The 15,756-nt window shown below is 40.9% G+C and overlaps 1 protein-coding gene across 2 annotated transcripts in view; it reads left to right on the top strand.

Moving 5' to 3' along the window:
* The first annotated feature begins 6,039 nt into the window (after positions 1 to 6,039).
* LOC121286813 (guanine nucleotide-binding protein G(q) subunit alpha) overlaps positions 6,040 to 15,756 on the top strand; it is a 120,093-nt gene continuing 110,376 nt past the window's right edge. The window contains exon 1 of one of the 2 annotated variants that reach the window (XM_041203859.1): positions 6,040 to 6,623. In XM_041203859.1, coding sequence (XP_041059793.1) covers positions 6,488 to 6,623 — 136 coding nt within the window. In that variant the 5' untranslated portion in view covers positions 6,040 to 6,487. Of the gene's footprint in view, positions 6,624 to 7,103; positions 7,121 to 15,756 lie in introns of those variants that run through there. The other variant, XM_041203861.1, reaches the window with a different exon arrangement.

The raw sequence follows: 15,756 nt of genomic DNA, 5'->3' as shown, positions 1-15,756 counted from the left end.
AAGATATGCTCTAGATCTTCACAGAGTTTACTTTGTTTCATCAGAATTTGTCATGGTTGATGGATAGACATCATTAGGTAATGTTGTGTCCCTCTTATGAGACGACAACAGTCATCAGGTAGTCACTGACTCCTTTAGGAAGACTTTCAGAGATTGGGTTTCACAGCAAAGACAATCCTAGCTTCTCACTGCTCCTCTCTGGAGCACGAGAATCAGAAGTAAATGCATGCTTCAGCAACCTCTTTCAGCTAACCAAAACTTTGCTAAGAACAATAATATCAATATTATACCATCTTAGTTCCCAACCCGATCAGCACACTTCTCCATTCAGGTCTGTTTGTTGACCCAGTGTCCTGGACTGTTCTCACATTCCAAACTGTGAGCAGGCGTTGTTTGCGACATCTTTTCAAAACCCTTCTTCATGCTGGAAATGAGCAGTGCACTACATAGGAAGTAGGAGCTGGAGTGGGTCATTTGGCCCCTTGAGCCTGCTCCACCATTCACCTAGATCATGGTTGATCTTCTACCTCAATGCCATTTTCCCACATTATCCCCATACCCCTTGATGTCTTTATCTAGAAATCTATCGCCACAAAATAGGACAGCTCAGTCATCACTCAGGAGCTGCTGAGCTTCACTGCTGCTTGAGTCAAATGTAGAGTGAACCTATGGCAAAACAATTGCATGCAGGGAACCTGCAACTGCTATTTCACCACCAGCTCATTGCCATAGGACTTTGGGAAGTGGTGTGTTGTAGCTAAGATGAAAATGGCATTTGTGCATCAACTGGGTTATAGTGAAGAAGATTTGTACAGTTTGTAGATAGGATGTTTCCCCTGGCTGGTGAGTCCAGAACCAGGTGACACAGCTTCTAAGGGACAGGCCACCTAAGATTGAGATGAGGAGGAATTTCTTCACTCAGAGGTGGTGAATCTTTGGAATTCTCTCTCCTAGAAGGCTGTAGAAGCTCAATCACTGAGCATGTTCAAGACAGAAATCGATGGATTTCTGGATACTAATGACGTCAAAGGATATGGTGATAGAGTAGGAAAGTGGCTTTTAGGTGGATTGTCAGCCATGATCCAAATGAATGATGGAGAGGTTCGATGGGCTGAATGGCCTACTCCTGTTCCCCTATCTACTGGCTTCCTACTGGATTTGGTGTCAAGACAGAATATCAGGAAAATATAATAACTTTCATAATGTTATTGGAATTTATTGTAAGGTAGGAATAGTGTGTGTGTGTGTGTGTGTGTGTGCTGGACTTAACTGAATTAAAAACAGCTATTCTGAAGGCTTTGATATACCATAAGAGAAGCTAGGTTTGAAATATCAAATCGATAAATGTGGTTGAAGTTTTAGAATGTGAGATATAAAGGGAAAATTTGCATTTTTAGATAAACCAGAGTAATTTGAATTTCAAAAGAGGTGGTGAAATGTTACACTTAGTCAGAAGAAGCCAAACAGTATGTTTGGCTTCCTCCAAATAAAAAGTGTGGCTATGGGTACCTGCATGGGCCTGAGTTATGCCTGTTTCTTTAAGGGGTATGTGGAACATTCCTTGTTGCAATCCTACTCAGACCCCCTCCCATAACTGTTTTATCGGGTACATCAATGACTGTTTCGGTGCCACTTCTGGATCTGGAAAAATTGATCAATTTTGCTTCCAATTTCCACGCCTCCATCACTTTCACATGGTCCATCTCCGGCACTTCCCTTCTCTTCCTTGACCTCTCTGTCTCAATTTCTGGTGATAGACTGTCCACGAATATTCATTACAAGCCCACCAACTCCTACAGTTACCTTGACTACAGCTCCTCACACCCTGACTCCTGTAAGGACCCCATCTCATTCTCTCAGTTCCTTCGCCTCTGTCGCATCTGTCCCAATGATGCCACTTTCCAAAACAGTACTTCTGAAATGTCTTCCTTCTTCCTTAACTGAGGTTTCCTACCCACAGTGGCTGACAGGTCCCTCAACTATGTCTGACCCCACGCCTCTGCCCTCACACCTTCCTCTCCCTCCCAGGACCATGACAGGGTCTCCCTTGTCCTCACTTTTCACCCCACTAGCCTCTGCATTCAAAGGATCATCCTCCGCCATATCTGTCAACTCCAGCATGATGCCACCACCAAACACATCTTCCCTTCAACCCCCCCCCGCCCCCCAGAGTTGGCATTCCGTAAGAACTGTTCCCTCTGGCACACCCTGGTCCACTCCTCCATCACCTCCAACACATTAACCCCCTCCCACGACACCTTCCCATGCAATCGCAGAAGGTGCAACACCTGCTCCTTTACTTCCCCCCTCCTCACTGTCCAAGGGCCCAAACACTCCTTTCAAGTGAAGCAGCGCTTCACTTGCACATCCCTCAATTTAGTCCACTGCAATCGCTGCTCCCAATGCAGTCTCCTCTACATTGGAGAGACCAAACGCAGACTGGGCATCTTCGGTCTGTCCCCGCAAGCATGACACAGACCTCCCTGTCGCTTGTCATTTCAACACCCCATCCTGCTTTCATGCCTCCTTGGCCTACTGCAATGTTCCAATGAAGCTCAACACAACCTGGAGGAACAGCACCTCATCTTCCGACTAGCCACTTTACCTCCTTCCGGACTTAACATTGAGTTCAACAACTTCAGACCATGAACTTTCTCCTCCATCTTCACACCTTTTTGATACCCCCACTCTTTTCTATATTCATTTTTATTTTTAAATTTTATTTATTGATTTATTTATTTTCCCCCACTTACTTTCATTATTATTTTAAAAAATTTATTTCAATTTTTATTCATTGTTTTATCCCCAGCTTTTAACCTTTTCAATCTTTTTTTCTTACTATTGTCCCCTCCCCCACGCCCCACCCCACCCCCACTAGGGCCATCTGTCACTTTCCTGACTGCTTACCCGGGTCCTGCCAGTATCACATTCTGCTTTCCACTCTTAATGTCACCATTAGCACCTCCTTTAGCCAATAACACCACTATTAACAACCCCTTGACTTTTTGTTTACGACATCTTTTGCAATGTCTCCTTTGCCTCCGCCTATCGTTGGCCTTCTATCCAGCTTCACCTATTCCACCCCCCTTAAACAGTATATATTTCACCACATTTCTACTTCCTTTTAGCTCTGAAAGAGAGTCACATGGACTTGAAACATTAACTCTTTCTCTCCACAGATGCTGTCAGACCTGGAATTTTTCCAGTATTTTTTGTTTTTGTCTCAGATTTCCAGCATTCGCAGTGTTTTGCTTTTAAATGCTATGTTTACTTTTCCTAAAGCTTACTGATAAAATTGGTGCAATGAAAGATTTTTATTATTAGAAAAGTAGAATTGAAAAGACATATTGGGACAATGGGATTTGCATTAAAAAGGGAGAAACCTGTGTAAAGGAAATGAGATTATGTGTAAGAAAAAGGCAATTAAGATCAACAAGTGTGAAAAGCCTCAAGTTGCTGTCTACACGAACTGAAGTGAAGAAAACTCACTTTGAATTCGACTGTTCAGGGTATAGTGTTACTTTGCCTGGGCCTTTTAAAATCTGTGTTTTATTGTTGCCTTAACGGAGATGTAACTTGGAGTTAGATTAACTAGGGGAGCTACGAGTTATCATAGATGTAATCTGTAAACCTATGTATGTGCTTAAAATCTTTTTTATATTAATAAAGTTTTAATTTAGTTTTGTAAGAAATGTATATAAGACTCAGTGGTCTTATTACTACGAAATTCAATGCACGCATCTCAAAATAAATATAAATTGTAAAATAGTTGGGGCAGTTGTTTCAAGTTTCTCTCTGGGATTTGATCAGCTCAGCATTTACCATCCACTGTGTCATAACACAGAATCAATACTGCTTTGGATGAAGTCAGCTTTTATAGATGGCCAATGGGACCTAGTTCATCAAAGCAGATGACCTCAGTTATCCACAAAGCTTTGCTACTGTGCCCTCCCATTTAGCATATCTGTTGGGTTTGCATAGTCTGCCACTGTGGACATCATATTCTATTCAAATTGATATCTCTGTATCACTCAAGGACATCCAAGTTACCCTCTTACTGAGTTTAGCAAGCAATTTAACACTGTTTCCCGGGTGTAGTTGTCACGGGGCACAAATGACTACAAGGGGTCATAGGTAAGAGTTGTATGAGGCACAGCAAACTAGGGAGTCCATCCGTAGGGGATATGGTTGATTCCTTCAAGTGCCAATCCTAATGCTACAGAGCATACATTACAAATATCTGCTGAAAACATAATCCCAGAGCTAGACAAGAATTTCAGAAAAAGGACTGAAGTGTCATCGATTAATCATGTAGAGGGGAAGGATGGATGTAAATGGAAAGTGTAGGCAATGGACTTCATATTGGAGCAAAAGCAGGAAGCAGGACAACTTAATTATTAATGTAATGTTGGACTTGAGGATTAGAATACATCCTGTTGTTTTACATAACATACCAAAAGACAAACATGGCTGAGACCTCTTCAATTTGAGGTAAGTCGCAGATGCAAATTACTGTGATTACGGAAGATTTTTATTTCATCTAGGTGTAACTGGTGTCACTAAATATATCAAAACATACGAAATGGCATAGCTAAGGAGTTAGAATGTGTAAGAGGGCAATTTCTGGTGTAAGATATTAACTTGATGCTGAGTTTATTTTAGCTTTTCTTGCCCAGCACCCGTCAACATTGCTGAATTTTTAAAGCATATTAACTTTCACACAGTGGGCTAACCTTTTTAAAACTACAACTATGTTCTTCAGACACAAACCATTTTTTAAAAATAAAATTACTTCCAAAACCTTTTTGTGCCACAGAATCAAACTTCCAAGCAGCCATGCAGAAGAAAGTTTTATGATCTTTGAAACAAAGACATGAAATATTAGCACAAAAATAAAAGCAGAACATGCTGCAAATACTCAGCAGGTCAGGCAGCATCTTTGGAGCGAAAAACAGTTGTTTCAGACTGACGAACTTTCACCCCAAGTGGGAAAAGTTGGAGATGTAATCGGTTTCGAGCAAGTAAGAGGAAGGTCTGTGATAGGGTGGAAGACAGGAGAAAAATTACATGCCAAAAGAGTTGAGAGTGCAAGGTTAAAGGAAAAATTATTGGAGACTCAAACAAACCATTCAGTACATGTGGAGAACATAGGAAAAATTAACATCTCAGGTTCTGATGAATGTTTCCACATCTAAAACGGTTAACTTGCCTTGGCTGCTTTGGGATTCCAGCATTTAAGTCTCGGATTTCCAGATTTCTGTTATTTGACACAATGGTGATCAAGAAGAAATTCTAAAGAAATTGCAACTCATGGTAAACAAGTGGAGCTGTGCTTAACTTTGGAGATTCTTTTTTCTGAGGGTTGTGGATCTTTCGAACTCTTTTCCTCAGAAGGCAGTGGAAGCAGAGTCTTTCTATATTTTTTATGGCAGAGCTGGATAGATTTTGCTTAACGGTGGGGTTTGGGGGGGGGGGGGGGGGGCGGGTGGCAGGAATGTGTTCTTGAGGGAACAGCCAGACCAGCCATGATCTTATTGAATGGTGGAACAGGCTCAAGGGGCCGAGTAACCTACTCCTAATTTCCATGTTCGAATTAATACATCCATCCAGAATATTTATATATTTGCGTGCGTGTGTATATGCCCAAATAAACGACCAGTCAATGAAATTTCACACCAATCGTCATATCAACTATCCCTCCGTTAACGTCCTTCGCATTCCTCGCCTTAATGGGATCGCCGGGCGCATGCGCGAACATCTACGCCGGGCGAGCCAGCAACTGGTCCGAGCTCGCGAGCGGATGTCCCGCCCACCCTCCTATTGGCCGTCGGCCATTGCTCGCTGCTATTGGCCAGAACTCAATGTCAGTCAAATCAGGATCTGCCCTCCCCTTTGGTCCCCTCCCCAACCCCCCGCCGCCGCCCACCTTCTCGCTCAGGCTCCGAGTCGCCTCGCCGGCGCGCCTGCGCACTAGCCCCTCTGTGCCCCCCCCCCCCCCCCCCCCAACCCCCCCACCCCACTCACCCTTCCCTCAGCCTTCGCTTCCGGCCGTCAAGTTGGCTCGAGCAGGGGGAGGGGGGGTGTTGTATGTATGTGTGTGAGAGAGAGAGAGAGAGAGTGTGTGAGTGAGAGAGAGAGTGAGTGAGTAAGAGTCCGGTGAGGAGACATTTTATTATTGTTTGTTCTTTTACCTATATATATATGTGATCAACAGAAGAAACGACATTTTAAAAAATCTGAAGAAAGAAGAAGGAGAAAAAAAAACCAAGGGAGGTGGTAAAGAGTTTGAGAGGGAAAAGATATTTGTCGGAGGAGGATTATGTCTCCACAGTGAGAGAGGAAAAAAAAAAACCCCGGGGAGGGGTCTTCATAGAGTCTTTTTTTAAAAAAAAAAAAAATTTTTTTTTCTTCCGCCTCCCCTTCCCCTCTTCCCTTCATGTTCGCCTTTCTGTGAGGAGAAAATCACCCCCCAAATACCTCAGGCTTCATGACTCTCGACTCTATCATGGCGTGCTGCCTTAGTGAAGAGGCGAAAGAATCCAAGAGAATCAACGCCGAGATAGAGAGGCAGCTTCGCAGGGACAAGCGGGATGCACGCAGGGAACTGAAACTGCTGCTCTTGGGTAAGAAAGGCCATGGGTTTGGCCGGGAGGAGGTGGGGGTTGGGGGTTGGGTGGGGGGCGGTGGGAGGATTGCATAGAGAGATGAAAAAAAAAACAAACAAAAAACATCATTGATTCCTTCACGTTGGATTGCATCTATTTTTTTGTTGTTTGCGATCCCTATGATTTTACCTTCCCCCTCTTCTCCTCTCTCTCCCCCCCCCCCCCCCCCCCACTCCTCCCAACCTATCCCCACCACCACTGGTTTCATTTTCCAGTTTGGGATTTAACCCCACAAATAAGTAGATCGAGTGTTATATTCCGCGTTTATCCAGACACACAAGGATTTTTTTTTCGTTTCATTTCATTTCTCCACATCTTGGCGTTTGCCACTTGAGTGTTTCCCCTCCTCCAGCAGGCGAGGGATTTGGTAACTAGTCCAAGAAAGGCCTAGGGAAGGCCTGGGGTTTCCAGTGCAATTAGTTTACAGCTCCCCGGCTCTTTTCCTTAAGCTCAAGGTAGTTGTGTTTTAAAATGTAATTTTAATGTCTCGTTTTAATTTTGCCCACCATTTCTAAATTGCGTTTTGGGAAAAGGAGAGGCGAATTCCAGCTGGACTCCTTAATGTTTAATTATTTTACATGTCAAGTTATTTTTCTTTCGCCTGAAGTTAAATTAATATATTTTTTGGCTGCTATTTCTTTGTAATCTGCATTTTAGTTCCGGGGGATATATTTTTGTAGCCTTCTCTTTGATGAATGGTGTCAGCGATTTTTTTTTATTTGAGTGATACTGAAGGAGCTTGTTCTGTCTGTGAACTTGGTTTTATCTGTACACCTATCATTGTATGTTCAGCTAAATTTAAAAAAAAATTTGGATAGATGAAGGCATTTTCTAATGTTTAGGGATTTTGTGGTAAGATGGTATGAGTTTGTTATTGTGAAACCTGAAATGATAATGGATCGAAGGAACCTTTGCCATAGTTTTTTATGGTCGGAAAAAAGTGGTTTAGTTTTTTAAGGAAAACTAAGTTTTGGCTTATGATGATGCACTTAATCTTAGAAATTTACCCACTGTTGGTTTATCATAGTACCTTGAGAGTTCACATGTAGCAACTAAGTCAGTTAATTCAAAGAAGACTTGTAAATTCTGCTGTTATTGTTCAGTGTTCCAGTTTAATTTTTGAAACATGTGAAAAGGAGGTGAAGAACATTGCTTTTATAATACAGATGATCCCTACGCACGGCATTATTGCTGCACCAGTATTTTTTTTAGAAGTACTGATGCCAATAGGGCAGGACATACCTAGTGCACCAGCTAGGTGAGACCGCTGCCAAGAGAAGATCTTTGTTTTAATTTTTGTAATTGCTGCAAAAAGTTCTTTAGCTTGCCCTTTATTGAAGAAGTCAATTACTACAGGTTGCCCTGTGATTCTGGTGATCAGAAATAACTGCTTGAAGGAGGAAACTGACCTGAGTTGGGATCAGTCACCGGCAGTTTGCATTGATATTTGTAAGTATATGTGTAAAATTCTGCCTTCCTCCAACTCCGCAGCCATTTAAATGAAGAATTTAAGCATTGGCTGTCCACCAGCAGCATTAGTAAATGGTCATGGTAGATACAGTTTTACATTAGTAAAGTTTATATAAGCCTTTGAGACTTCTAAGCCCATTCCTTTTATTGTTATGCTATTTCAATACTATGTTTTGAAGTCGGAGGTGTTTTTAAACGATAGGAACCATGTTCTTGTTATCTTTATTGTGACTCCATGCTGTATTGATCTGCGCTAATAATTGACAATTGCCAGTGCAACTGGAGTTGCAGAAGAGTATAGTTATGTGGGCACGACGCTGTATGAGTTTTCTTCATCCCTTTCCAGAAATGTTCAGTGTCTGTCCTTCAACTATTGGCATACATGAGATGAGTGTGCAGGGAACTGGGAGAGAACCTGCAGTTCCCGGTCTCTGGCACATCATGTTGGAGTTGCCTTCTATTTTTTATATTTCATTTCAGTAACTACATTTAATAATTTCCTATCAATACTTGTCCACTTACTTTAAATGTCCATTGGCATTGCTAACAGTTATCTAGTTTTGATAAGCATTCTAATAGAGGATACATTTTTAATTCTCATTAGATAAAATACAGTGAACCAATTATAAGTATTGTTATAACTTGGAGTTTGCAAATTGTAAATGAATATATCCAACACCAGCTTGGTACTGTTTGTGTTATATATAATTGTATATTTCAGAGTATGACTAATTATTTTGGAATATGAACGAGCTAAAGTGCTGCCTTTGGCTTCAGTGAAGCCATGAGGGAGGTCGATTTACATTGTGATTTATGAAATACCTATATTTTGCTTTTAACTCTGATTCTTAAGACCAGGTTTAGAATCTACTCTGGACAAGTGGTAAATCGTAACAGTGCGAGGTGAAATGTGTTTAGATGGTTTCAACGCAGTTTTGTCTGAGAGACATTGCTCAGAATTCCTATAAATGGATACCCTCACTTAAACTGCTGGGATAACTGATGTGGGAAGTGGAGGTATTTTTAACTAGTTCATTGAGATGACCTTCTGAGTTGAATTTGAGACAGTGTTGAATTGTGCAAAGGGAGTTCTGCTCTCCAGCTGATCATGCACTCCCTGAACTGGGAGTGCTTGCAGTTGGTCCTATGACAAATGTTTTTAAAAAAAAATTCCATTCCATTCCTAGCCTTAACATGTGGTATCTTAAACAAAAAAAATGCAGAGATTAAAACTAAACATATTTATAGTTTAAAATTGTAGAAGCGGTATAAAGTTGCTGTTATTTGGATGGGCGTTTTTGTCAGCAGCATTCCTTTGCATTGTCAGGAAATTCTCATACTGTTATAAAAGCAAAATACTGCAGATACTGGAAATCTGAAACAAAAACAGAAAATGCTGGAAAAGCTCAGCAGGTCTAACAGCATCTGTGGAGATAGAAACAGAATTAACATTTTGAGTTTGTATGAATCTTCTTCAGAGCTAAAGAGAAATGAAAATGTGATTGAATTCTCATACTGTGCCTCTTTACTGGAAAAAAAAACCCGAGTATTGCAATTGGATTTTTAAAAATTCTATATTTAAATTGTGTTCTGGAGGTATCATTTTGCACAATATAATGCAGGATGAAATATGAATGATTACTGTGGTTGTGGCAGAATCAATTTGAGGTGAGGAATTACAAGTGTCATGTAAGAATTGAGAGTATTGGCACACATTTAAAGTATGTTAAATTTGATTATTTTTGTAGTGTGTTAATATGTGTTAAATATTCTGAGTGACAGCATTGAGCTAGGTATCAGAACAAACTTTAAGAAAAACCTTAGTTGGCAGGAGCTGAATAAACAAGATTGCATTTTGGTAAGGTTGTGTTTGATCACCTGGCTACGTCTACTTGGTAATTTTGAACAATTATATATGTATAATTTTAAAATATTAGTTTAATTAGGATTTGTGATAGGTTTAACTATCTTGTAAAATGTGTACCCTCATGGGTATTGGGACAGTTATTTGTGATATGACTGTTAAACTTAAAAACTTGGCATTTTAAACAATGCTTTAATGTATATGGATATAAATTGTATAAAATCGCAACAGGCTGTACAAAATAAAATATGTGCCATAAATTCTACTGTGGGTTGGTTGGAATGTACGGAAAAATGTTGGTCCAGAAGTGGCAATTGATGTCCCTGCTGAAGATTGATTTGAAGCCTTCATACATGGTTATTTTTAAGCAAGGGGCAGTTTTTTAAAAAAGAAAAGTTAAGGAATACTTTAGACAAAGTTTTACTCATTTGTGATTCTATAGCTGTTTTCGATTGATATTCAATAATTATGGAGGTCTCAGGCATAATCCAACATGCTCCATCATATGTGGATCTGTGCCTATGATTACATGCACTGAGAGCTTCATGTTTTAAATGTACCACATGGGACAGTTGCCAAGTAGAAACCAGGTCAGGGTTAAAGCGAAAGGATCAACTGCCATTCTGTCAAAATGGTGTGTACTTCCTTCCACAGGACAGTGAAAGGAGATTTCCAGTGACAGTGTTTGGAATGGTTGGCGGGGTAGGGGTAGCTTGTATTTATATGTTGTCTTTAATGTAACAGACAACAGCATCAACATATTTTTATGGCACCTTGAAGGCAATAGAATGTTCCAAGGTACATCAAGCATTATTAATCAAAATTTGACTGCCCTAAATGAGATGATATTAGGATAGATGACTAAAAACTTAGTCAAAGGGCTGGGTTTTAAGGAGTATCTTAGGGGAGGAAAGTGAGTTGTAAAGGTTTCTGGAGGAAATTCCAGAGCTTGGAGCCTTGGCAGCTGAAGGTGTGGCTGCACAATTAAAATTTGCAGATGTTCAAGGCCAGAATTGGAGGATAGTTGGGTATCTGCTTGTAGAGCTGCAGAAAATCAGGAGAGAGGTGGCTATGGAGGAATTCGAAAGCAAGGATGAACATTTTAAAATCGGAGTGTTGCTTAAGAGGGAGCTAATGTCGGCCTTTGAGCACAGAGGTGATGGGTGAATGGGACTTGGTATGAGTTGAGCGGAGTTTTGAACCATGTTAAGTTTATTGAGGGCAGAAGGTGGGGGGAGGCTGGTCAGGGATATGATGCAAATGTTTAAAGGTAACAAAGTCATGGATGAGGGTTTCAGCAGCTGGTGAGCTGAGGCAAAAATGCTCCAAATTATTTTAAGTGGCAGCCAAAGTTGAGAAGAAATGGTAGAAATTGCTAAAGACCTAGTTAAAGTATGATGTGTATGGAGGCCTTTGAAAATGGAGCAAGATCTGTTAAAGTTGAGGAGTTAAGGAACAGCATGGCACCCATGGTCATGTGTAGAGAAAGATGTCCTACAGTTAACCAAAATTGGACTTATGGACTGTGCTTGCAAGAAATTAATGCAGGAAGTTTGCAGTAATAGGTCTGAGTGAGGCTGTGGAGGGACTAATAACCCAGGATGATGATTTGAAAATAAATGCACTAGGGGAATGAGCAGGCAGTGGAGACCAAAGACTTAAGAGAATGACAGGTTTTCCATGATCATTGATTCAGAGGTGTGGACCACAAGTGGTCCCTGTGATTGGCTTTAATACTCATGCAACTGTTTAACACTACACAGCAAATGTATCCATTGAGAAACTTCTTTGTTTATCATGAAACAATTGTATGCTTTATATTTGTTGAGAACTAGCTTTTGATAAATTGTACTGAAGCAATTTCTCAGTATTGGAGATTAATTTCTTCATGTATACATCAATTTATTTGATAAAATAAAATGTATCCTACTGTGTATTGTTTGTATTTTGATCAAAGCGTTCTAAGTTAGGGCAAGTACTTGAGATTGCTTTATCAATTTATCACACTATGATTCTGCCTTTAGAGGTAGAGGTTATTTAAAAATTGAAACAAAAGAAGCAGTTTTGTGAAACCTTTTGCTTTAGCATTGGACGTAGTGGTTATATCTGGAATGAAGGATTGAACTGGTACAATTTTCTGGCTGCTATCTTGGTATTAATTTGATTTGTTTAAAATGTGTAGGGAGTGTAGCAACTGTAGCTTTGAGGAGCATAGTGTGTAGTATCACGTGACAGTGTGAAGGAATCAGCTTGAAGCATAGAGAGCATTAGGGGTGATCCTGTGTCTAGCTGTGGTTCTTGATTGAAGCGTATAACTGCTGCTGAAGCCCTGTAACTAAAGTTCACTGTTTCTTATGAAAATCCTGTCTGGAAAATCAAGTCCATAACAATGGGCGATGAGGATAAATTGGTTCTGGCGCTGTCCCTCACCCAGTGAATGGGAGTATCTTGTTTTAAACAGGAGAAAGGGAAAAAACACTCACCAGGTATGCCAGTTTTTGGCAGGCTCGATCCCTTCAACTCATCCACAGAGGATTGGAGTCGGTATATAGAATGTCTCAGTTTCTTTCTCCAAGCAAACGAAATAACGGTGGAGGAAAAAAGGAAAGTGCCTGTAGAAGTAAAATTTATAATTTAATCTGTAGTTTGACAGCCCTGAATGCTCTCGATTCGAAGACCTTAAGCGAACTGGTGGACCTCATAAAGAGTCATTTTTAACCCAAACCTTGCGTAATCATGTAGAGGTTAAAATTTAGTTTCCAAGCAAGAGCCCCGGGGGAGACCATAGCAACATACATAGCGAAGTAGAAACAGCCAACCGAACGTTATGACTTTGGAGAGACCTGAAACGATATGTTAAGGGATTGTTTGCACCAGTGTGCACCATGATGCCTTTCAACGATGGTTAGTAGCTGAAGTAAATATCAATTTTAAAAGAGCGGTTGTGATGGAAACTGCAGAGTGACAGGGTGTAAAAATGACGCCATTTTCCAGTTGGGGTGGCAGCAGACTGCCAGACGTGGCGCAAAAACTAGAGAGTCAGTTGAAAAGTGACAGGGAGACAGTCCTTGCTACCCGAAAATTTTTAAAAATATGCAGGAGACTGCTCAGCAGCAAATCTGAAAATAAATTGTTACCAATGTGTGAGTAACCATAGCCCTGAAACTTGCTGTTTTAAAGAGGTGGAGTGTCATTGTTGTCATAAAAGGGCACATACTGAAGCAATGGAAAGCAAGATTGATACACACTCCCAGGCAGCAAACTAAACTGATCAAAGTACATAATATGGAAGAACCAGAAGTTACTAATTCTGATGCTTATTCTCCATTTAATGTGAAAGTAGGGAAAACAGAGCCAATTACTGTTACTTTGCAGGTCAGTGGAAAACCTTTGATAATGGAAGTGCATCAACCACTGTAGTGGGGGAGCACACATTCAAATATTTAAACGAGGGGACTCAGCAATTGAATATGGGCAGACTTCAGCCAAATTGAAAATGTTCACTGGTGAAGTGATGCAAGTGAAAGGTATTACTGCTGTATCTGTTTATTACAAGCACCAGACAGCACAGCTCTCTGTGATTGTAGTGGGAGGTGAAGGGCCAAGCCTTCTAGGTTGTAATTGATTGAGGAAATTAACCTCGATTGGTCAGTGAGATTTCAAAAGGAAGCCAGAAGAGTTCCTGAGTTGGAAAAGAAACAAGGCAAGGCACTTCAGAATGAGGCTGGAGAGTCAAAGGACCTTAACAGGATGCAAAAGGAGTGTGTAGCCATTCAGCAACCTGTGGAAATGAAGACTCTAAACAGCAACATGGAAGAACAGCAGACGAGACCCAACGAGTCTCTGCTGAATTACAGCATTCAAGATGAAGCAAGTGAGCTTCGCAAAGAAAAGGGAAACCTGTTGAAAGATCTTCACACATTACAAGGATCCCTCAGGTCAAAGTTTGTGCCTCTGGAAAATTATGAAGAGAAGCAGAATGCATTTAACGTCACTGAACAAACTGAAGAAGCAGTGGCAGAGAAGACGCAGCAATGTTCAAGGTTCCAGGAGGAAGCCAAAAGATACACGAAGGAGACAGAGGAGCTGAAGAATCAGATGAGTGAAACAAAAGAGGCATTCGAAGGAAAAGCCGTGGAACTTTCCAAAATGCAAGTGGGTGATGAAGCAAGGGTAGCTCAACCTGGAACTGAACTAAATTGAGATTTTACCTGAGAAGTCTGGCTGACTGAAGTCAAAATGAAAATGCGACTAAACCCTGTGTTAGACAGAAGATGGCAAGATGGAAGATGGTTCAGAAAAGACAATGAATGACCCCCACAAGGGAATCAAAAATGACTCATGATTTGCATAGTTGGGAGCTAGTATTTACTGTCAGTGAAACAATATTTGTATGAAACTTCGGTGGTGGATCGAGTTAGTTACCTGGTGTGACAGGACCATTGTAGTACCATGTAGAAGTGGAGGGCCAGCTCACCCACAAGCGTGATCATTTGAGAAGAAGGGAGCTATCCCAACAAACCGATGTTCCACCTGTAACCATTGTGGAACGTGTGGTCCCTGTTGTGATTGATTAATCAAGGATAGATATACCAGATGTCTCTGTCGGAGTAGATAACAACGAACTGCCTATGTCTGAGGAGGTACCTGGTACTGTTGCAGTTCCAGAAAATGAGGATTCAGTAAGAGACTAAAGTCGTGGAGCTACGACGTTCCACCCGGATCAGGAAACCACCTGAGAGACTGATCTTGTATTTTCATAACCCGTGTATATATTTGTAATGTCACAAATATATTTCTTGTAAATACAAATTGTGAAAAAAAATTAAGGGGGAGGAATGTAGTAACTATAACTATAAGACTTATTGCACTGTGTAGTATCACATGACAGTGTGAACGGATCAGTCTAAAGCGCGGGGAACCTTGGGGGTGGTTTTTGCATCCAGTTGTGGTTCTTGATGGAAGCATGCAACTGCTGCTGAATCCCTGTAAATAAAGTTCACTGTTTCTTATAAGGAACCTGTCTGGAAAATCAAGTCCATAACAAAATGCGTTTTCTAATTTGCTAGTAACCATATGTATAGCCTTAACTTGACTCTGTTTTCTGTTTGCTGGATTGATGTTAAGTGAATCACAGAATTTTAACGGTGCAGAAGGAGGCCATTCAGCCCATCGTACCTGCACCGGCTCTCCAAATGTGCATTGTGACCTAGTGCCATTGCCCTGTCTTTTCCCTGTACCCCTCCATATTGTTTTATTCAAATAATCATCTAATACCCTCTTGAATACCTCAATTGAACCTGCCTCCACCACACTTCCAGGCAGTGCATTCCAGACCCGAACTACTCGTTGTGTGAATAAGTTTTTTCTGATGTCACATTTGCTGCTTTTGCAAATCACTTCAAATCTGTGCCCCCTCATTCTTGATCATTTCACGAGCAGGAACAGCTTTTCCTTGTCTACTCTGTTCAGCCACCTACCTGTCCATTCTTCCAACTTAAGTCCTTTTGAAGTTCTCCTCGCAGTTTACAACACTCCCAAGCTTCGTATCATCCACAAACTTTGAAATTGTCCCCTGCACACCAAGATCTAGATCATTGATATATATCAGGAAAAGCAAGAATCCCAATATTGACCGCTGGTGAACTCCACTACAGACCTTCATCCAGTCTGAAAAATATCCATTGATCATTACTCTGCTTCCTATTTTTCAGCTAATTTTGTATCCACATTGCTGCTACTCCCTTTTTATTCCAT

This window comes from Carcharodon carcharias, chromosome 14 (assembly GCF_017639515.1).
Source record: "Carcharodon carcharias isolate sCarCar2 chromosome 14, sCarCar2.pri, whole genome shotgun sequence".
Taxonomy (NCBI): Eukaryota; Metazoa; Chordata; class Chondrichthyes; order Lamniformes; family Lamnidae; genus Carcharodon; species Carcharodon carcharias.
The sequence above is the reverse complement of the archived record's forward strand: the minus strand, read 5'-3'. Positions and strand labels throughout refer to the sequence as shown.